The 23,809-nt window shown below is 39.0% G+C and overlaps 1 protein-coding gene across 8 annotated transcripts in view; it reads left to right on the top strand.

The window, feature by feature from the left end:
* Window positions 1–23,809, top strand: part of PPP1R12B (protein phosphatase 1 regulatory subunit 12B) — a 212,591-nt gene that overhangs the window by 41,981 nt on the left and 146,801 nt on the right. For all 8 annotated transcript variants that reach the window (XR_004680222.1, XM_035010308.1, XM_035010307.1 and 5 more), the window contains exons 2-4: window positions 6,920–7,050; window positions 14,188–14,306; window positions 22,633–22,792. Coding sequence is in view for 7 of the 8 variants with exons in the window: in XM_035010308.1 (XP_034866199.1) it covers window positions 6,920–7,050; window positions 14,188–14,306; window positions 22,633–22,792 (410 nt within the window). In the remaining variant the exon portion in view is untranslated. The remainder of the gene's footprint in view (window positions 1–6,919; window positions 7,051–14,187; window positions 14,307–22,632; window positions 22,793–23,809) is intronic.

Raw genomic sequence — 23,809 nt, 5'->3', positions numbered from 1 at the left:
CCTGAGCCAAAATCAAGAGTCAGACGCTTAACCAGTGATACCACCCAGGCGACCCCTTTCTAGCTCTTATAAGGACACTTGTCATTGGAGTTAGGCCCCACTTTGATAAGTTGATCTTGCCATCTCAACATCCTTAATTATACCTGCAGAGACCCCTCTTCCAGGTAAGGTTTATTCACAGGTTTCAGGGACTAGGACATGGACATATCTTTTGGGGGGCCGCCATTCAACATACTGCACCATTGAAAAGGAGACACATGGACAATACACGATGGGTGGGAGGCAGCAGTATACAACATCCTTGCCTGGCCCTAGTCCATACATGGATGTGCTGAATGATTTTGATGGAATCACCTTGGGCAGCCTAGAGAGAAGTCTTTGGGTGATTCTAGATATCTGAGAATCAACTGAATGTACAGAAAATGTGACTTTCTATGCATTTGGGCATTTATTCTTCCACTTAACATATCTGTTCAGGGCTCTTGTGTGCCAGGTGCTGCTCTAGGTGTTTTCTAGGTCTGTCAATAGCCTTTGTGGAATTTATAGTCTAGCTTTGCTAGGGATGACTTGAGATGTTCATATAGGTGATTCAGGAATGTGGGGTTTGGCTGATCAATGGTTGTGTGAAAGAAATTATGCTCTTTGTCTTATCTCCAAGCATTTAGGGTTTCCAGCATAAAGTTGAAATTATATAATTTGGGAGATTATATAAATTTTGAATTATATACCTTATATGTAAATTATTATTATTATTGGATTATATAAATTTTGGGAGGCTAAAGGACAAAATAGTGAAATGGGTGGAATGGGGATATATTACAAACATCATCATCTCCCAACACGTTGGTCAGCATGATTTGTTGAAATCAAAAGTGTGAGCTGAGAAGTCCAAACACACAGCTGGTATGCAGCATAAAGCCCAGCTTCTGGGTGTCATCTGCCCTGGCATCTCGAGCTGGGTTTTGTGGGGAAGAGAGTTGTTCTGGGGCAAAGGCAGGTAGTTTTAGCAGTATTCCGAGACATGAGAGCAAGGTCAGCTCTTGGAGCCAGCGGCACTTGGTGGTGGTGACAGTTGCAGGCTATTCTGGGAACGGAGGAGGCTTTGTTTTGTAAGGCTTTCTCTGCACTCCCAGATTTAACTCTGGCACCGATCAACCATCAGCCACTTTTGTCTTTGATACAGAGAGAGCAATATTAGGTACAGTAGAGAGATCAGAGTTCCCTTTTATCATTTTATTGGTAAAATCAAGTCTTTTTCCTTGGAGATAGCTTATCATTGCCAAGGAAATGTGACATGCTGATTTTAGGAAGTTTTAAATTATTATGTGGCAATTTTCCTAATATCTCTCTGGACCAATAATTAAATAATATCTCCTTTTGTTAAGGAGCTTAGGAGAACTTGTTATTTTAGCAATGTTCTGTGTATCCTCAGGAATGAAAAATAGAAGGAAATGACATAAGCCACAGCAGAAGGAATAGGGTTACATGCAAAGAATATTCCCATTGATGTCATGAGTAACATCAGAAACTTCTTTAGCATCCTTTGCCTATTCAAGGAAAGGAAAGACTCATCTATCTGGAAGGTTCATGATCGCTCTATGTAGAGGCATCATGTTGGAGTCCGTGGCCCTGGACAAGGTTTTATAGATGGACGAATCTGCTCATCCACCATGCTTCAGTCGTGAATGAGTCAGCAGCACAGCTGCAAATGGAGTGGGCAGAAGGGCATCTAAATTTAGTCGTTATTCACTGGAGAAGGTTTTCAGTGACTATTTGCCTCGCCTTCATGGCTTTAGTCATATTCCTTCTTCTGGAGACAGAAACAAAAAGAATGGAGAATGGTCACTCCAAGATATTTCATGAGCACAACTCTGTGGATTGTCTCCAAGGATGATTCTCTTTCAGCTTAACCATGGTACATACTATTTTATTCACAAAGCTCCTGAATTTAGGAACCTGCAGAATCCTGGACACTAGAGAGGAAATTTTTTGAAGTCAGACTTAATAAAAAGCTCTAAAATCTTTATAGTTCAAAGACATTTTTTTTAACCAAACTGCCTTCCTCCTATAAGATCCTGGAGGTGAGGGAGGGCAGTGATGGGTGAAGAGTTAGTACAATTTGTGCTCTTTCCTGGGGAAGCTGCTATTTGTTAAACTGGTGGCTTTAAAACAACAACAATGCCAGGGTTTAGCTCCTTTAATCCTCACAAAATCCTATGAGGTAGGTTGTATTCTCATGCTATAGATGAGTGCACTGAGGGCGCCTGGGTGGCTCTTTGGTTAAGTGTCTGCCTTCAACTCAGGTCATGATCCCAGGATCCTGGGAGCAAACCCCCGCATTGGGCTCCCCGCTCAGCGGGGAGTCTGCATCTCCTTCTCCCTCTGCGTCTCCCCCTGGCTTATGCTCTCTCTCTTCTCTCTCAAATAAATAAATGAAATCTTAAAAAAAAAAAAAAAGGATGAGTACACTGATCCTCAGTTTACATACTTCATTCCAGGTTTTACATATTGGCAGAGCTGGTATGCAATCCCGGGTTTGTCTGACTTCAAAGCTGATGTTTTTTTTGTTTTTTTAAAAAAGATTTTATTTATTTATTTGACAGAGAGACATCAAGAGAGGGAACACAAGCAAGGGGAGTGGGAGAGGGAGAAGCAGGCTTTCCACTGAGCAGGGAACCCGATGCGGGACTCGATCCCAGGACCCTGGGATCATGATCTGATCAGAAGGCAGACGCTTAACGACTGAGCCACCCAGGCGCCCCCAAAGTTGATGTTTTTAGCAATATAGTGTCCTTCACTTTGTGGAGGGTATGAGGAATAATTTAACTCTTGACCTACTTTATTTTCTTTGAGATGATTCTTTGGAGACTGATGATCTGCCAAAGTACATTGCAGATTAGGCTAGTTTTTTGTTCTCAAACATCCTCACAATGTCTAAAAATACTGAAAATACTATATCAAGAATTTGAGATTCATAGACAAAAATATAAAACTGAAAAGGAAAAGAACTGAAGTGGTGATAGGGTGAAGGAGATTAAGAAAAGGAAGGGAGAGAAGTAAGAGGGACGGAAAGAAATTTTCTCCCGTTTGATACCTGGACTCACTGGGCTTATTTTAGGCTCTCTGGGATTTGGCTGCTCTCATCTTCAAAGGACAAAGAATGATCTTGAAAACCTTGGCTCCCAAAGGTCTGCCTGGTGGGTGCGTGGCCATTGGAGCTAAAGTTTTTAGACTGTTGAGCCAAAGCAATTTTGTAACCGAGCAGGAAGCAGTTGACCCAGCTGCTTAACACAGGTTAAGATGGCACATTTGATCTTCATGATACAGGAGTTTGTTATTACATGGGCAAAGCACTTTCTTCTCCTTAGACTTTAGTACCTTTTTAAAAAGTATTCCGTCCCATCCTTTCACTAAAAAGTCTTTATTAACAGTTTTTAGCAAGGTACTCTGCAATGAGTTGGCCAAATCTTACCTATGGGGATTGCACACTGGCAGACATGCAATATATCTGAAATTTAGTGATAATAATAGTTATGAAATATTTTACATGGTAAAGAAATAGAGTAAGTGAGGAATGCTTGTAGAAATTGATAAACCTGAGAGAACATCATAGAAGAAATGTAAGTTTTGGAGCTGCTTGTTGAAAAAGAGACCATTATGAATTTTGGCTATAAGAATCATCTGGCTTCCAAAGGTCAAGTTAGAAGAATATATTATATTGCAAATTAAATCTAGGCTGATATGTTAGCTAATCTCAGTAATTGTAAAAAGAGTATCAAATGGTTTGAGAAAAATGAACAAAGATGCTTTTTGTAACCAGGGTTACCTAATTAAATTTTCATCCAAATTGAATCAGTCTTTGTTCATGCATGCCTCTGCTTCTAGGCAGAACTGATGTGAGGTTTATCTCTGGAGGAAGTTCCTGTAAGTTCTCTGACTAATATATGTACTCCTTAAGCCCTATATATATATATATATATATATATATATATATATATATATATATATTTGGAAAAGGGAAGAGTATTTTAATAGCCTGTACAGACAACTGTGGATACTTTTCTTGAATATTATACTAAAAGTCCAACAAGTAGGAGTTTCTTAAATATTAGTTGCAGTGCAGAATCTGAAACATGTCAGTGGATTTTTTCTTACTTTGTGACATCAAAATTGAGTGGTCTAACTTATACTTTGAATGAATCTTTTACCCATGCATGATTATCTATACCATGTATTTCATTAGTACTTGGAAAATAAGGGTTCATTGAGTTATGCAGATTTTCTAAATGTTAATGCATTTACTTATACATTTGTGGATAGTCCCACTGATCTCATCAGAAAAGTATTAAGAAGCTGTCAAGTTCACGGTAGTGGTATGTTTCCCAAAATTCCGAGTTCTTTTGGCTGGTCAAATTTTGTCACTGGCAACAAATACTAGTTATTTTCTTTGAAGTGACAGACTCACTTGGTCATTTTCAAGTCTTTTTTTTTTTTTTTAAAGATTTTATTTATTTATTTGAGAGAGAGAATGAGAGAGAGAGAGAGCATGAGAAGGGAGAGGGTCAGAGGGAGAAGCAGACTCCCCACTGAGCAGGGAGCCCGATGCGGGACTCGATCCCGGGACTCCAGGATGATGACCTGAGCCAAAGGCAGTCGCTTAACCAACTGAGCCACCCAGGCGCCCCATTTTCAAGTCTTAAACCATAATTTGCATGTCAGTTCTTTTGAGTAAAAATAGCATTCCATGAAAAAGTGGGTAGTCCATCTCACAATAGATGCACAAGTGCTTTTTTCTTGGAGACAACCATCATGCTTTGGGATACAGCGGAAGTGCTTTATGTATACCTCCTATATCACTCATAGTATTTAAAAGACTTATAACCAAGGATTGAGATTTAATAAAATTAATATTTTACTGCTTCATCAAGGTCATTTTTTTTTTTTTTGAGATTTTATGGGACGCCTGGGTGGCTCAGTTGGTTAAGCTTGTGCCTTCGGCTCAGGTCATGATCCCAGGGTCCTGAGATCGAGTCTCGCATCAGGCTCCTTGCTCAGCAGGGAGCGTGCTTTTCCCTCTGCCTGTGCTCCCCCTGCTTGTGCTCACTTGCGCGCTCTCTCTGACTCTCTCACAAAGATTTCATTTATTTATTTGAGGGAGAGAGAGAGAGAGCAAGTGAGAGAGAGAGAGAGAGAGAGAGCATGAGCAGGGGGGAGGGGCAAAGGGAGAGGGAGAAGCAGACTACCGCTGAGCAGGGAGTCCTGTGCGGCGCTCCAACCCAGGACCCTTGAGATCATGACCTGAGCCAAAGGCAGACGCTTAACTGACTGAGCCACCCAGGCACCCCACCCAGGGACCCCCATTCTTAAGGTCATTCTTAAATGAAACTGTTTTGTTTTTTTAAAGATTTTTATTTATTTGTTTATTTGACAGACAGACACAGCGAGAGAGGGAACACAAGCAGGGGGAGTGGGAGAGAGAGAAGCGGGCTTTCCGCTGAGCAGGGAGCCCGACTGGGGGCTCGATCCCAGGACCCTGGGATCATGACCTGAGCCGAAGGCAGACGCTTAACTGACTGAGCCACCCAGGCGCCCCTGTTTTGTTTTGTTTTAAACTGCGAGTACGTGGTAGGGAAGAATACAGTGAGTACTAGTATCCTTTGATGCTACTGCCTTGATTCATATTAAGGCACTAGTAGTTTTACCCATAATACCTTATGTATCCTTGGTGCAAATGTCAACACAGTGAAAAGGGCAAATAATGTCTTAATATTGTTATAGAAAATCATTTTGATCTGATAATAGCTTCTCAGCTGAAGTTTTAACTCCCACCACACACACCCCCAGGCCCCAAGGAAAGGATTTAAAGACCAGTTTTTTTAAAAAAGGAGTCTCATTTGTTTCTAGGTCCTGAATTATTCCAACTGCTTTAGAACAATCAAAGCCTTGATAATGATTGCCTTTACCAATGTGGGCATTTTACCTCCTTTTTATTCTATAGATAAGTTAAGACAGCCTTTTGGTCTGCAGATCTCATTGCTATTTGTTACTGTTTCTTTTAGGCTTATGGTAAGCCTAAAGTTTCTATTTAAAGAGCTCGTCTGCTTTCTCCTAATTGTTGCTGTGAGATGGGCAGTTAAGGATCCCTAACCATCCAAACTACAAACATACTTTGCCCTATTGTTTGGAGCCATTCAAAAAACACATGAAAAGGAAGTGCATTTCTTCAGTTTGAAGTGATCACCTCATCCTTTCTCACCAAAGCAAGGTTTGGCAACCCTAGAATCTTCATTAGCTTCCCACTGAGAAAATTGCATTTGATTCTGTGTGATTGTTTTCTTTAGAAATTCATAAGCAAATTAGTGGTTTCTAGCAGGCCCTCTTTTATATTATGATGATGAAAACAGCTCACCCATTTATAGTACTTTAGAAATCACTTTCACAATTAATCCTAATAGTACTATAAATAAAATTAAGTATCATTATACCTATTTCACAGCTGAGATTTGTTTTAAAAAACTTAATTATTTATTAGAGAGTGCATGCATGTGCACACATGAGTGAGGGGAGAGGGAGAGAGAGAATCTCCAGCAGACTCCCCACTGAGCGCAGAGCCTGATGCGGGGTTCGATCCCATGACCTCGAGTCTATGACCTGAGCCAAAACCAAGAGTTGGACACTCAACCAACTGAGCCACCCAGGTGCCCCCACAGCTGAGATATTGAGACATACAGACAATTCAGGGGTTTGCATAAAATCACAAAGCTTAGAAGTCATTCTCTGGACACTTTTATCAGTATGCAAGAAATAGAAATTAATGTATCATTACAACGGTTGTATTGTCAATGCCCAGAGCAGTGTCTGGCACATAGTAGAACTCAGTCAGTACTTGTCGAGTGAATGATTGGACTTTTCTTTTCAGGCCTGTATTGATGAAAATTTGGACATGGTGAAGTTTCTGGTGGAGAACAGAGCCAATGTAAACCAGCAGGACAACGAGGGCTGGACACCCCTTCATGCAGCAGCTTCCTGTGGCTATCTCAACATAGCAGAGTGAGTCTCTGTATGGGTTTGGATTATTTGTAGGAATAGCCTTCATTTCTCTTCTCTTAAAAATTTGAGTTCATAAATAGTTATAATTTCTATTATAAATTATAAAAGCAGGAGTTTGAATCATTTTTAAGGAATAATTGATACTGTTTTTATATACCTGCTAAATCCACAATTTGTTTTTTTTTTCAGGACTTATTTATTTTAGAGAGAGAAAGACAGCACAAGTCAGGGGGGGACGGAGGGAGAGAATCTTCAGGCAGACTCCCCACTGAGCACAGAGCCCTACATGGGGCTCCATCTCATGACCCATGAGATCATGACCAGACCTGAAACCAAAAGTCAGGTGCTTAACCAGCTGAGCCACCTAGGTGCCCCAAATCCACAGTTTTTTAATTGAAATTTTTTGTTTTCTTCTATTCTCAGGTAATTCATATTTGTTTGGATATTTAGAGGTGGCTTCTGTTGTGCTCTCTGGGTCACTTTTTGAGCAACTCTAACAATGTGTGGGCAGGCCTAGAGATTTTTTTCTGGACTTCTTTGTAAACTTGTTTTATTGTTTAAGAAAAAAAAACAGTGCTTAGTACAAATGAAGGTGGAGAATGCCTGGCATACTGATCCCAATACCCCTATAGTTAATAGCAGAAGAATGAGCCTAAAGATGGAGCAAAGGAAGGGTAGGGATTGGCATGTATTCTCCACCTTAGTTGAATGGGTATGTTTATTAAGACACATAAGTAGCTCCTGACCTCCATCACAACTAGTTGCCCCTGCCTTGGGCAGAAGAATCCTGGCCACATCATGTCTGGTATATAAGAGGTACTAAATGTTGAATGAAGGAATGAAGGTCATTTTTATTTTTATATTATTTATTTATTTTAAAATTTTAATTAATTTTTTTTTTAAGATTTCACTTATTTTGAGAGAGTGCACATGCAAGTAGGGGGAGGGGCAGAGGCAGAGGGAGAGAGAGAGAGAATCTCAAGAAGACTCCATACTGAGCATGGAGCCCGATGTGGGGCTCAGTCTCATGATGCTGAGATCATGACCTGAGCTGAAATCAAGTGCTGGCCGCTTAGCCAGCTGAACCACCCAGGCACCCCTATTTATTTTTAAGTAATCTCTACGTCCATCGTGGGGTTTAAACTCACAACCCAGAGATCAAGAGTCACATGCTCCACCAACTGAGCTAGCCGGGCACCCTTGAAGGTTATTTATTTATTTTTTTAAGGTTTATTTATTTTCGAGAGAGAGAGAGAGAGTGAGTACATGTGCATGTGAGTTGGGGGAGGGACAGAGGGAGAGAGTCTCAAGCAGACTCCCTACTGAGTTGCAGAGCCTGTTGGGGCAGGGGGAGGTTCGATCTCATGACCCTGAGATCATGACCTGAGCAGAAATCAAGAGTCAGACACTTAACCAACTGAGCCAGCCAGGCACCACTGAAGGTTTTTTGTTTTGTTTTGTTTTGTTTTTTTTAAAGATTTTATTTATTTATTTGACAGAGAGAGACACAGTGAGAGAGGGAACACAAGCAGGGGGAGTGGGAGAGGGAGAAACAGGCTTCCCGTGGAGCAGGGAGCCCGATGTGGGGCTCGATCCCAGGACCCTGGGATCATGACCCGAGCCAAAGGCAGTTGCTTAACCAACTGAAGCCACCCAGGCGCCCCGTATTTGTTTTTTTTTTAATAGGAAAGAGGGCTTAGCAGTTGAAATATCTTTAAAATGAGACAATCGAGCGTGTTCTAGATGAGAGTAGATTTAGGTTGGTAAGGTAAATTCACTGAATAAAATCATGGTATTCTGTGATCCTTTGAAAATCAGATGCTTGTTTTAAGGCCCCTTTCCATATAATTAGAGCTCTGTTACATTTCTCTTATCCAGCCAACAGCAGGGAGGATTATGTTGGCAGCTATGTGGAGGCCTGGGAATGGCTTCCTACACAGTCTGATTTGCCCAGGTTTCCTGGGGGAGAGCCTGTGTCTCTGTTTTGCTTTTGAGCCAGGGATGCTCAGTGGGAGAAGTTAAACAAAGGGTGACTCCGAGCCAGAGAAGCACTATGCGGCAGCGCTGGTGTTTGACTGGGCTGCTTGTTCTAAAAAGTGGACAACGGGGCTTGGCCCCAAAGCCAACAGAAACGAACAATGCAGTTTTCTTTAGTCTCAGTCCTTCTCCCTGTTCTGATTTAGTAAAAATCAGTCACGTCTTCACCCCTCAGGCTGCCCTCTTTTTAGAATCTCATAGGAAAGGCTCTGATTCTCAGCCTTACCACTAATGCCAGCATTCTCCGATCTAAGACTTATGGGGGGCGTCCTCATAGATTCTGATTTCTACTTTAAAAATTTATCGAAGAAACAGTTATAGAACATATTAGCACCTCATTTTTTGTATGTCATTATTTGTTCAGATGGCTTGTTTGTGATTTTTGAGTTACCAGATCTCATTACACGCAGGAATTTCACTTTTTTCCCTTTGGAAGGTAACCAGCAGAGCTCATGCTTGGAATTAGGATCGCTGGTGTTGGCATTGTCCGTGGAGTCTCTTTTTTTCCTTTTTGTGAAGCTGAGTACAGAGAATGATTGTAAATGCTTTTTTACAGTGATTTCTTTAATTCATCTTTCTGGATGAACACAATTCCTTTGGAAACAAGTTCAAAATTTAACAATCTCCTGCCCAAATAAAGATTACCTTGAGTGAAAGGAATCAGGAGGGTTACTGTTTCCTCATATAAATTATTACTCATTAGACATATGAAAGTCTGACCAGGAGAGTGATGATCTAGACTAGAATCTATTGCATAGGTGGGGTGGTGATAAGGATGGCCTTCTTTAATTTATCTTTCATTATGCATATCATTATTAGACAGGTTTTGACCTTGTCATTATTTACTTATTTGTGATGCTTTCTGTACAATGGAAAAGAACCCCACTGTTTATGTTTGGTACATTTATTCATTTATTCATTATTCATTCATATTCATTTTGGTTACTTTACCTTAGGTCCTATGAACAATGTTTTAGATAAGATTAACCCTTGGTCATTTTGTCTTTTTTTTTTTTTTTATCTTAAAAATCTTAAATTTTACACTCTTATGCTCTGAATCATAAGAATTCTAAATTTTAAGGGAATGGAAACAAACAAAAGGCAAACTAGCTTTCTAGGAAGAATCTAAGGGGCGTCTGGGTGGCTCAGTTGGTTAAGCCTCCGCCTTCGGCTCAGGTCGTGATCCTGGGGTCCTGGGATCAAGCCCTGTGTCAGGCTCACTGCTCAGCAGGGAGTCTGCTTATCCCTTTCCCTCTGCCCACCCCTCCTCCAGCTCATGCTCTCTCTCTCACTCTCTCTTGCTCTCTCTCAAATAAATAAAATCTTCAAAAAAAAAAAAAAAGAATTGAAATGCACTCTATTTCATGTTCCATTACCTTTTTGTCTCATATTTGAACTCAGTATGATATATTTTTAAAAAGAGGTTTAGAGGCTATTATTTTTCTCCTTTTAATTTGAGTTCAGGCTTATTGTTAGTAAGCTGGATGTTTTATATTTTTATTACCAATAAGTGTTTAACTTAGAAGCAGCAGATTGACCCAAGGGTACAGCATTTAGTTTGACTTTATAGTTTATTGGGATGCTAATTTATTCTGAGTTTTTAAACACATTAAATTTTCTTTCTTCCTCCTTTAGATAGTAGTAAAAATACTTTGTATCAGTCATGAGTTAGGAAGAATAGAAGGGCTTTATTTTCTGAGGGGCATATTTATTGAGATAATGGGTATTTCTGAGCCTTTGGGTAACTATAAAGATTCTCAGGAGTAAAGTAAATATTACTTTATAGATTGATATTTATTCTTGTTCAGGTAAAAGTGGGAAACTAAACAGGTTTTTACTTCTTTTTTTCCTAAAAATGGTCTAGAAAGGTAGCCTTGCTTAACAGTAGTCTCTGATTCATGGTGAACCAGATTGCTTTCTAGAAATGAGTCTTCTTGATCCTGAGCATAAGAACATGTCAGAAAAGGGAAAAGCAGGGGCCTGTATACCCAAGTGACATTGTGCCCGATCCAGGAAGGGATGGAATAGATGTCAGAGCAGAGTGGGTAAGATGTTTCATTTATTTCAGGTAATATTTATGTAGTGCCAAGAGAAAAGAGATGATGTCAGAATGTTATAGCAATGATAACAGTGAGGAAGACACAGTTCTTGCCCTCAAGTAGCTTTCAGCTTAATTGGGCAGGTGCATCAATAGTGTCTTGGCAGAGGTCCAGAATTAGTGCTGTGGAGGGCAGCAGGGGAAGGGCGGAATTAAAGGAAGGAGACAGAGGATTCATTTGGTGAGAACAAGCAAAGGCTGCATGAAGGCAAAAGCATTTTAAGTGGACATTGAAAATGGAGTTTCTAGAAGGGAAAGGAGATGGGGAGGGTATTTCATCCAGTTGGAGGAAACTACTGAGCTGTGGAAGATTGCTGAGTGAGAGTGGGATATGTTTGAGAACATTAAGTAGTTCAGTGTGATTAGAGTATCGGGTACAGGTCAACCCAAAAAGCATTCATTGAGTGCTTACTATGTAGATTATTTCCATTTTGACTTTTCAGGGTGGGGGAGGTGTAACTGAATGTTTCTTTGGCCTGATGTTGAGGAACCAGAAGAGAGAAGCTATTGAATATGTGGAAATGAAGGAGTAATTGATGAACAGAGGACTGGTACTTGATAGAATTAAGAAAGTAGATATAGGGAATTAACCTTTAAATTGGAAGAAAGTCTCTTCCTCTGAGACTTGAGGGAAGGACAGGGACAGCTGAAAATTAGATGACTTGTGAATGCTTTTACACTTTATATATGTGCAATTGATACAGAAATTCACATTTATTGAGGCTCTGTTATACCAGGTACTAGGCACTGAGAAAGCACAAACATGATTTTAATAGTCTTTGTTGATTCTTTCTCTTTGCCAACTCTTTGAATATAGTGACCATATCTTGATTATCTTTTGAAAGTCTACGATATCTGGGGCACCTGGGTGGCACAGTCGTTAAGCGTCTGCCTTTGGCTCAGGTCATAATCCCGGGGTCCTGGGATCGAGCTCCGCGTCGGGCTCCCTGCTCCACGGGAGGCCTGCTTCTCCCTCTTCCACTCCCCCTGCTTGTGGTCCCTCTCTCTCGCTGTGTCTCTCTCTGTCAAATAAATAAATAAAATCTTTAAAAATATATTAAAAAAAAAAAGAAAATCTACGATATCTAAAATGTGGTACCTTAAACATAGTAAGGGACTGATAAATGGTCACTGACTTGTTGAAGCTGATTTAAATAGTTTTTCTTTCGCTGATTTAAATAGTTTTTCTTTCCCCCTTTATTTGTTTTTTTATTAACATATAATGTACTATTTGTTTCAGGGGTACAGGTCTGTGATTCATCAGTCTTACACAATTCACAGTGCTAACCATAGCACATACCCTCTCCAATGTCCATCACACAGTTACCCCATCCCTCCCACCCACCTCCACTCCAGCAACTCTCAGTTTTGTTCCTGAGATTGAGTCTCTTATGGTTTGTCTCTCTCTCTGGTTTCGTCTTGTTTCAATTTTTCCTTTCTTCGCCTATGATTCTCTGCCTTGTTTCTCAAATTCCACATATCAATGAGATCATATGATAATTGTCTTTCTCTGATTGACTTATTTCACTTAACATAATACCTTCTAGTTCCATCCACATCATTGCAAATGGCAAGATTTCATTTTTGTGGTGGCTGCGTAATATTCCATTGTGTGTGTGTGCGTGTGTGTGTGTGTGTGTATATGTATACACACACCACGTCTTCTTTATCCATTCATCTGTCAATGGACATCTGGGCTCTTTCCATAGTTCGGCTACTGTGGACATTGCTGCTATAAGCATTGGGGTGCAGGTGCTCCTTCGGATCACTACATTTGTATCTTACGGGTAAATACCCAGTAGTGCAATTGCTGGGTCATAGGGTAGTTCTATTTTCAACTTTTTGAGGAACCTCCATACTGTTTTCCAGAGTTCTTTCCCCCTTTAAATACTCTGAGTATTTGTTAGAGTTCCCAGTATTACTGGGATTCTCATTGGCCCAAAAGCAACTTGATCTAGTGAACAGATGAACTAGACTTGAAGATAGGAGGCTGGGGCCACCAATTCTGTCAGTTGCCACTTCTATGATTTTAGGAAAATAACATGTATGAGCCTCAATTTCTTGTGGAGGTAGTAATGCCCATACTGTCTACTTCTTAAAATTGCCTGACACATTATGTAATTTTATGTGAAAGCTCTTTGAAAATCAAAAAGGATACATTTAAAGTATTAAAATGATCAGACCTTTCTTCTTTAGGATTGAGTATTGTATTTAGTATAGAAGGTTTCATGTAGATGGCTGGTTGAAGGGAGAGTTTTGTGGAGGCATAATTTAGGCAGATTAATGCACATTTTATTTCATTATTTTTCTGTTTTCATACCGAGCACTACTTAAATATACTCTAATGAGGCATTGAGAAAGTTTTTGTGAGAATTACTTCCTTACATATCTTCTGAGGGCTCTTACAATATTACAAGTGTATAAATCCATTTGGGAATTTGTGTTTGGATCTCAGGGATGGTGGGTGAGTTTTTATGGCTGCATGTCTTCCTTATGGTATTTAGAAAATCTCTTGCTATCCAATGGGAGTGAGAGGGTGGAAGTTAGGAATATGAGTGTGAGGGGCGCCTGGGTGGCTCAGTTGTTAAGCATCTGCCTTCGGCTCAGGTCATGATCCCAGGGTCCTGGGATCAAGCCTCACATCGGGCTCCCTGCTAGATGGGGAGCCTGCTTCTCCCTCTCCCACTCCCCCTGCTTGTGTTCCCTCTCTCGCTGTGTCTCTCTCTGTCAAATAAATAAATAAAATCTTAAAAAAAAAAAAAAGGAATATGAGTGTGAAAGAAATCCTGTTTGTTGGTATTGCTTGTCATGAAATAGAGAAGCTTCCAGTCCTAATTATTGAAGGCTAATGGAGTTAGAAATTAATAATGGAACATGTTATCTGAGACCTTATTTAAAACCCCAAAACAGTGGCCTTGCTCTGCGTTGAAGACCATATGCACAAGTATAAATTATTATTAGACTGACAGAGATAATGTAGATCCTGGATCTTGTCTACACAGGTATTTCATTAACCATGGAGCCAGTGTGGGTATTGTGAATAGTGAAGGTGAAGTCCCCTCTGACCTTGCAGAAGAGCCTGCCATGAAGGATCTTCTTCTGGAGCAAGTGAAGAAGCAAGGTAACCTAAGCGATTTCAGGGGACCAGGAGAGACTCTCAAACATTGCCACTTAGAAAACAATCCATTTGGTGTGTACTATAGAGTTTTTCATTATCATATGATAAGAGAGGATTAGATCTGTCTCCACAGCATTAGTCATCAATCACCAACATCATGTATCCTCTTAATAACTCACACAAGAATAGGCCAAATGTCAAAAGGATGACTGGTCATTCCTTGTTTTTGTTGTATCCAAGGATGTATACCCATTGTATAGTTGGGAGTGACCTGAGTATTCTTTGATAATACAAATTAGACTGGTGAGGAGCATGAAGTTTCTCACTGTGTGTACATGGTACTGGATTTGGCTACACATTATAAAGTCTAAAGAAAGGATGATATACAGTGTAAACTTGAGTACTGGGCAAATTCTGCTGATGACTTTGTATCTTTTCTCTTGATGAGAGCTGAAAGTGGTGCTGGTAAAAGTATTTATTATAAAACCTCTGAAATGATCCTTAACCATACTGACCATGAAAATTATTCTGCAGTTTGTTATTTAGAAGAATAAACTCTACAAATACTTAATTTTAATTTTCAGAAAAATCCATATAAGAGAATAAGTCAGGATTTTCATGAAGTTTCTAAGTTCTTTTAATAAAAAAATATTGCAACTAGTCAGATGGCAGGGAGGACAGGTTTTAGGAAGTTTGCTAGAACACATCAAAAAACTTTGTGGACATGGTTTGTAGTGATGTTTAGTCTTTCTGTTAAATTAGCTTACCCACAATCTGCACTTCGTTCCAAAAGATTAAGTTCCAGTGACCTTTCCTGATATGATCCTTTAGAACAGGCAGGCCAGTCCTGGCCACATCCATTTGTTCACATATTACCAAAAGCTGCGTTTGCACTTACCGCAGCAGAGTTGAACAGACCGAATGGCCCACAAAGTGGAAAATATTTGATATCTGGCTTTTTATGGAAAGTATGCCAATACCTTAAAATAATGATGTTCTAGGGCAGTAAATACTTGTTTTTACTGTCTTCCCGTGTATAATTTTTGTGCCCTTTGAATTAAAGAATTTTATACTTAGTTTACCGTTCAGTCCCACTCAGCCTTATGCTAACTAAGATTGGCATCACTATTTACAAAAACTTTTTTTTTTTTAAACAAACTGTTTTTAAAATAGCTTTGATTTAAGAAACCAACTTCTTTAAAAAAAAAAAAAGGATTTATTTATTTGAGAGAGAGAAGGTGGAGGGCAGAGGGAGAGAATCTCAAGCAGGCTGCCCACTGAGTGCAGGGAGTGACCCATGAGATCATGACCTGAGCCTAAATCATGAACCAGACACTCAACTGACTGAGCCACTCAGGCGCCCCAAGCAACCAACTTTTCTATTTTGATTTCTGACTCTTCAATTAAGGAATATGCTCTTTAATTAAGGAATATGTTCTGTTCAATTAAGGAATAAGAGGTATTCAAATGTATGCTTAACTTTTTAGCACTGTTCTCTCTTTGTGTGGAAATCTGGTGTTCTAAATCAGATATCCCTTTCAGTTTCAAGAGGATATAACAGTCATAAATTAATATGCACCCAACTTTTGAACACCTAAATATATTAAACAAATATGGACAGATCTGAAGGGAAAAATAGACAATGATACAGTAATAGAAGGGGACTTCAGTACCCCACTTTCAACAATGGATAGGTCATCCGAACAGAAAACCAACAAGGAAACATTGGACTTGAACTATACTTTAGACCCTGTGGACCTAATAGGCATATACAGAACATTCCATCAATAAGAGGAGGAAAACTGGACTGAAAAACTCAAACTCACAAATACGTAGAGATTAAACAACATGCTACTAAATACCCAGTGGGTCAAAGAAGAATTTAAAAATATCTTGAAAAACATGAAAATGGAAACACAGCATGCTAAAACTTACGGAATATAGCAAAAGCTGTTCTTAGAGGGAAGTTTATAGTGACAAATGCTTACATTAGGAAAAAAGAAATATCTCAAATAAACAACTCACCTTTACATTTCAGAGAACTAGAAAAGGGAATAAACTAAGCCCAAGTTAGCAGAAGGAAGGAAATAACAAAGATCAGAAATAAATGAAACAGAGACCAGAAAAAAAAAAATAGAAAAGATTAATGAAACTAAGAGCTATTTTTTGAAAGATAAATAAAATTGACAAACCTCAGGTGCCTGGGTGGCTCAGTTGTTAAGTGTCTGCCTTCGGCTCAGGTCATGATCCCAGGATCCTGGGATTGAGTCCCACATTGGGCTCCCTGTTTGACGGGAAGCCTATTTCTCCCTCCTACTACCCTGCTTGTGTCCCTGCTCTTGCTGTCTCTTTCTCTGTCAAATAAATAAATAAAATCTTAAAAAAAAAAACAAACTGACAAACCTTAAGCTAGACTAAGAAGAAAAGAGAAGACTGAAATAAAACCAAATGAAAGAAGAGGCATTACAACTGATACCACAGAAATACAAAGCATGATAAAAGACTACTATAAACAACTATGGATAACCTAGACGAAATAGATAAATTCCTAGAAATTTGCAACCTACCAAGACTGAATCAGGAAGAAACAGAAAATCTGAACAGACTGATAACAAATAAGGAGATTGAATCAGTAATCAAACAATAAGAAAAGCCCAGGACCAGATGATTTCTTAGGTTAATTCTACCAAACATTTAAAGAAGAATTAATACCAGTCCTTCTCAAATTCTTTCAAAAAAAGTGAAGTGGAGGGAACACTCCCAAACTCATTTTATGAGGCCAGCATTACCCTGATACTAAAGCCAGATGAGGACAGTACGAGAAAAGGAAACTGTAGGCCAATATCCCTGCTGAATATACATGCAAAAATTCTCAATGAAATATTAGCAAACCAAATTCAGCAGCACAATAGAAAGATTATACACTATGATCAAGTGGGGTTTATCTCTGAGATGCAAGGGTGGTTCAACGTACATAAATCAATAAATATGATACACAACATTAATAGAATGAAAGGTAAAAATCATCATCTCAACAGATGCAGAAAAAGCATTTGACAAACTACAACAACGTTTCATGGTAAAACTTCTGAACAAATTGGGTATAGAAGGAATTATTTCAACATAATAAAGGCCATATATGACAAGCCCATGGTTAACATCATACTCAATGGTGAAAGGTTAAAAGCTTTTCCTTTATGATCAGGAACAAAGCAAGGGTGCCCACTCTCACCACTTCTGTTCAACATACTACTAGAAGTCCTAGCCAGAGTACTCAAGCAAGAAAAAGAAATACAAGGCATGTAAATCAGAAAGGAAGAACTAAAATCTTCTTTGTGTGCAGATGATTATGATCTCATGTATAGAAAATTCTGAAGACTACCAAAAAACTGTTAGCATCAAAAACAATAAATTGGTTGGGAATAAATTTAACCAAGGAAGCGAAAATCTGAAAAGAAAGAAATTGAAGAAGACACATATAAATGGAAATCCACCCATGGATTGAAAGAATTAATATTGTTAAAATGTCCAAAGCCATCTGTAGATTCAGTGTAATCCCTATCAAAATTTCAGAGGCATTTTTCACAGAAATAGAAAAAACAATCCTGAAGTTTGTATGGAACTACAAAAGACCCCAAATTGCCAAAGCAATCCTGAAAAAGAACAAAGTTGGAGGCATCACACTTCCTGATTCCAAAACTATACTACCAAGCTATAGTAATCAAAGCAGTGTGATATTGGCATAAAAATAGACACATAGACCAATGGAACAGAATGGAGAGCCCAAAAATAAACCCTCACATACATAGTTAACTAATATTTGAACAAGAGAGCCAAGAGGACTCATTAGGGAAGGGATAGTCTCTTCAATAAATGGTGTCAGGAAAACTGGATAATCCCATGCAGAAAAATGAAATGGGACCCCTATCTTACAACACTCACAGAAATTAATATGGAGTTAGAACTAATGCATATGACTTGAAGCTATAAAACTCCCAGAAGAAAACATGGGGAGAAACCTCCTTTCCATTGGTCTTGACAATAATTTTTGGGATATGACACAAAAAGCTCAAGCAACAAAAACGAAAATAAATAAGCAGGACGACATCAAACTAAGAAGTTTCTGCACAACAAAAGAAACAATGAACAAAATGAAGACATCCTGCAGAATGGGAAAAAAATATCTGCAAATCATATATCTGATAAATACATAAGGAACTCATAGAACGCAACAGCAAAAACAAAAAATGGGCAGAACTGGATTGACATTTTTTCAAAGAAGATGTACAAACAGTCAGCAGGTTTATGCGAAGATGTTCAGCATCACTAATCATCAGGGAAACAGAAATCAAAACCACTGTGAGATATCACCTCACACCTGTTCAAATGGCTATCATCAAAAAGACAAGAAATAGTAAGTGTTGGCAAGGCTGTGGAGAAAAAGGAACTCTTGTACACAGTTGGTGTGAATGTAAATTTTCCATAGCAACTATGGAAAACCGCATGGAATTTCCTTAAAAAATTAAAAATAGTACTATCATATGACCCAGCAGTCCCACTTCAGGGTATATATCCAAAGAAAATGAAAGTAAAATCTCAAAGAGAAGAGTGCCTGGGTGGCTCAGTCGGTCATGCGGTCGACCCTTAATTTTGGCTCAGCTCATAATCTCAGGGTTCTGAGATTGAGCCCCATGTCAGGTTCCTTGCTCAGCGGGGAGTCTGCTTGAGGGTTCCCTCTCCCTCTGCCCCTCCTCCCCTAAAATAAATAAATCTTAAAAAAAAAAAAAGGATCTCAAAGAGATATCTGTACTCCTCTTTTCAATGCATCATTATTCACAATAGCCAAAATATGGAAGCAACCTAAGTGTCAGTCTATGGATGAATGGATAAAGATGTTATATATATATATATAATGGAATATATAATGGAATATTATTCAGCCATGAGAAAGAAGGAAATATTGCTATGTACAACAACATGGGTGGGCCTTGAGGGCATTATGCTAAGTGAAATAAGTCAGACAGAGAAAGAAACAAATATTATATGATCAGAGAGTAGAATGGTGGTTTCCAGGGGCTAGGGGTGGGGATGAATGGGGAGATATTGGTCAAAGGGTACAAACTTCCAGTTATAAAATAAGTTCTGTGGATCTAATGTACATCATGGTAACTGTAATTAACAATACTGTATTATGAACTTGAAAGTTACTAAACGATTTTAAATGTTTCCAGCACAAAAAAGAAATGATAATTATGTGAGGTGATACTGTTGTTAACTAACTTTATTGTAGTGATCATTTTGCATATATAAGTATCAAATCAACATGTACAAATTTAATGTACACAGTGTTATATGTCTGTTACATCTCAGTGACTCTGGAAAAAAAAAAAGAAATAAATTGCTTACCCTTTCACCCCATCAATCTCCCCAAATCAGACAGATAATCCTTAGGTAGCTCATGGGTTTTCATTTAGGAAGTGAGTTGGAAGGGAGTAGACCAAGCACAGATAAAGCCTGTTCATGAGTATAGAACTCTTTGAATGGCTATGTTTGTATTTGGGACATGTCATTTTTTTTGGTATTTTTTTATTAACATATAATGTATTATTTGTTTCAGAGATACAGGTCTGTGATTCATTAGTCTTATATAATATCCAGTGCTCATTACAACACATACCCTCCTCAATGTCCATCACCCAGTTACCCCATCCCCTCACCCCCCCTCCCAACCTCAGTTTGTTTCCTAAGATTAAGAGTCTCTTATGGTTTGTCTCCCTCTCTGGTTTCATCTTGTTTCATTTTTCCCTTTCTTCCCCTATGATTCTCTGCCTTGTTTCTCAAATTCCACAGATCAGTGAAATCATATGATAATTGTCTTTCTCTGATTGACTTATTTCACTTAGCATAATACCTTCTAGTTCCATCCACATCATTGCAAATGGCAAGATTTCATTTTTGTGGTGGCTGCATAATATTCCATTGTGTGTGTGTGTGTGTGTGTGTGTGTACACATACCACATCGTACCACATTTATCCATTCATCTGTTGATGGACATCTGGGCTCTTTCCATAGTTTCGCTATTGTGGACATTGCTGCTATAAACATTGGGGTGCAGGTGCCCCTTCAGATCACTACATTTATATCTTTGGGGTAAACACTCAATAGTGCAATTGCTGGGTCATGGGTAGCTCTATTTTCAACTTTTTGAGGAACCTCTGTACTGTTTTTCCAGAGTGGCTACACCATCTTGTATTCCCACCAACAGTGTAGGAGGGTTCCCTTTTCCCTGAATCCTCGCCAATGTCTGTCATTTCCTGATTTGTTAATTTTAGCCATTCTGACTGGTGTGCGGTGGTATCTCATTGTGGTTTTGATTTTTGTATTTCCCTGATGCCGAGTGATGTTGAGCACTTTTTCATGTGTCTGTTGGCCATTTGGATATCTTCTTTGCAGAAATGTCTGTTCATGTCTTCTGCCCATTTCTTGATTGGATTATTTGTTCTTTGGGTGTTGAGTTTGATAAGTTCTTTACAGATTTTGGATACTAACCCTTTATCTGATATGTCATTTGCAAATATCTTCTCCCATTCTGTTGGTTGTCTTTTGGTTTTGTTGACTGTTTCCTTTGCTGTGCAAAAGCTGTGTATCTTGATGAAGTCCCAATAGTTCATTTTCGCCCTTGCTTCCCTTGCCTTTGGAGATGTGTCTAGCAAGAAGTTGCTGCAACCGAGGTCAAAGAGGTTGCTGCCTGTGTTCTCCTCAAGGAATTTGATGGATTCCTGTCTCACATTTAGGTCTTTCAACCAAATTTGGAGTCTATTTTTGTGTATGGTGTAAGGAAATGGTCCAGTTTCATTCTTTTACATGTGGCTGTCCAATTTTCCCAACACCATTTGTTGAAGAGATTGTCTTTTTTCCATTGTATATTCTTTTGTCCTTTGTTGAAGATTAGTTGACCATAGAGTTGAGGGTCCATTTCTGGGTTTGCTATTCTGTTCCATTGATCTATGTGTCTGTTTTTGTGTCAGTACCGTACTGTCTTGATGATTACAGATTTGGTAATAGAGCTTGAAGTCCGGAATTGTGATGCCACCAGCTTTGGTTTTCTTTTTCAACATTCCTTTGGTTATTCGGAGTCTTTTCTGGTTCCATACAAATTTTAGGATTATTTGTTCCAGTTCTGTGAAAAAAGTTGAAGGTATTTTGGTAGGGATTGCATTGAATGTGTAGATTGCTCTAGGTAGCATAGACATTTTAACAATATTTGTTCTTCCAATCCATGAGCATGGAACGTTTTTCCATTTCTTTGTGTCCTCCTCTATTTCTTTCATGGGTATTCTATAGTTTTCTGAGTACAGATCCTTTGCCTCTTTGGTTAGGTTTATTCCTAGGTATCTTACGGTTTTGGGTGCAATTGTAAATGGGATCGACTCCTTAATTTCTCTTTCTTCTGTCTCATTGTTGCTATATAGAAATGCAACTGATTTCTGTGAATTGATCATGTCATTATTTTATATAAGAGTGAGTTCCCCAGCCCCTTTTCAGTGGCACAGATGTTGGACAGTTGCTGCCTAAAGGGAGGAGCTTTTTGGAGTTCCTCTATAATGTTTTAAAGCAAAACAAAAGCTACATTCCCTTGGAAGTTTTAACTGCACATGACCTACTCAGCTGCTCTAGATTGTATAGCTTCAAGTCAGTATATTTCCCTACATATGGAAGTGAACATTAGAGGTAGATTATTTTTTTAAAGTATATCATACCTGAAACCAATATTTTTTTATACCAATCTTATGGAGTAGTAAGTGGGAACGAACAATAGACAGGGACCTAGGATGCCAGAGTTCTAGTTACAGCTCTAATGTGTTTTATGGCCTTGAGCGAGGCACCTAACCTTTCTATGTTTATTTCTTCGTCTGTTAAATGGTGATAGTGATATCTATTATATTTACCTCAAAGGATTGTTGGGAAACTAAAATGATGTAACATGTAAAAGGTCTTTGAAGTGTATAGCATTGTACAAATACTGTAATACAAAACTAATGTCCAGTTTGGTCTTTATGTTCTTAAAATTGTTTTCAATTTTAAGTGTGTTCCTTTAATGGATCTGCCATCACACAGTATTTAAAATGATGATTTAACCCTGGTAAAACTACTAGTATGTGTATAAATGTCATTGCTCTTCTAAATAAAGAGTAAATTTGATGAATACCCAACTTGATGACTCAACTGTTATTTGCAGTTTTATTTATGATGTGTTTAGAATCTAAGGAAAATATCCTGTCAGATTTAAATGGGCCTTGAGTAATGCTGGCTCTCTGGTTTCTGCAGGAGTTGATCTAGAGCAGTCACGAAAAGAAGAGGAACAACAGATGTTACAGGATGCCCGCCAGTGGCTCAACAGCGGGAAACTAGAGGATGTAAGGCAGCCTCGCTCAGGGGCCACAGCCCTCCATGTGGCTGCTGCCAAGGGCTACTCTGAGGTCCTCAGGTATTGTCTGTTTACATCAGTCAGGAGTTTGGTAGACTGGGAGAAGATGAGCTGGGTTTTGGAAGCAGGGGATGAATTAGATTATCAGCTATGATGTGTTTCTTTCTTTATTGTTTTCCTCTCTGATCATTCAGTCTTTTCTTCTCTTTTGCTGATATTAATCCATAGATGGTCTCCCACCCTCCTATGGTCACATGAGTTTCTCACTGACATGTATGATAGGAAACAGTTGAGGTACACTAGCCTAGAAGATGACCTTACATGATCTCTTCCAGTGCTGTGATTTATCATTACTATCCCTACAATCTTCTCCTCTGGTGATGTGTAATACAGGACAGACTGGTGATCATTTTGGTCCTTTTTGGACATAGAAAATTTCTTTGGGCTCTTTAGATTAAGGGTACAGATCTTGAGTGTGCAGTGTCCAGTTAGAGTAGGAGAGTTAAACTGATACAAGGGATTTGGATTCTACTGCTCTATCTGTTCCATTTTTTCTTACATCCATACATGCTTTAGGTAGCTTCTGGTGCTTACTGTTGACAGGCTTTCCCAAATACTTGGGCAGCTAATAGATTTGTGTGCATAGTTGTTGCCAGACTCTTCCAGTGCTTCATACTCCACCGAATATGGGGTATCTAATAGGTGTGGCAGTATGTTAGTATACTGTTTCTGCCTGAGAGTGGCATTCATATTCTGCTCACTTCTTAGAAGGTGTCTGGAGGCCCATGATATGGGTAACCTCAATCAGGCCAGTGCAGTTTGGGGCCTCAGGAGTCATACCTTTCTTCCTCCATGCACACAGATTATAGCTTTGTAGTTAGCAAGAAGTCCCTGCAAATACTTCACAGAGTTGGAAGTTTGAGAGTCTACAGTAAACATACGGGATCCTGGAAAGATCAACTAGAAAGTTCGTAAGTCAAGTGCCCTGAAGAATATTGAGTTCTTTCTTTCTTTCTTTCTTTCTTTCTTTCTTTCTTTCTTTCTTTCTTTCTTTCTTTCTTTCTTTCTTTCTTTCTT

The sequence above is a fragment of the Mirounga leonina genome, unplaced genomic scaffold, assembly GCF_011800145.1.
Source record: "Mirounga leonina isolate KUSES-001 unplaced genomic scaffold, KU_Mleo_1.0 Mir_154, whole genome shotgun sequence".
Taxonomy (NCBI): Eukaryota; Metazoa; Chordata; class Mammalia; order Carnivora; family Phocidae; genus Mirounga; species Mirounga leonina.
This window is presented reverse-complemented; position numbering and strand designations above follow the sequence as displayed.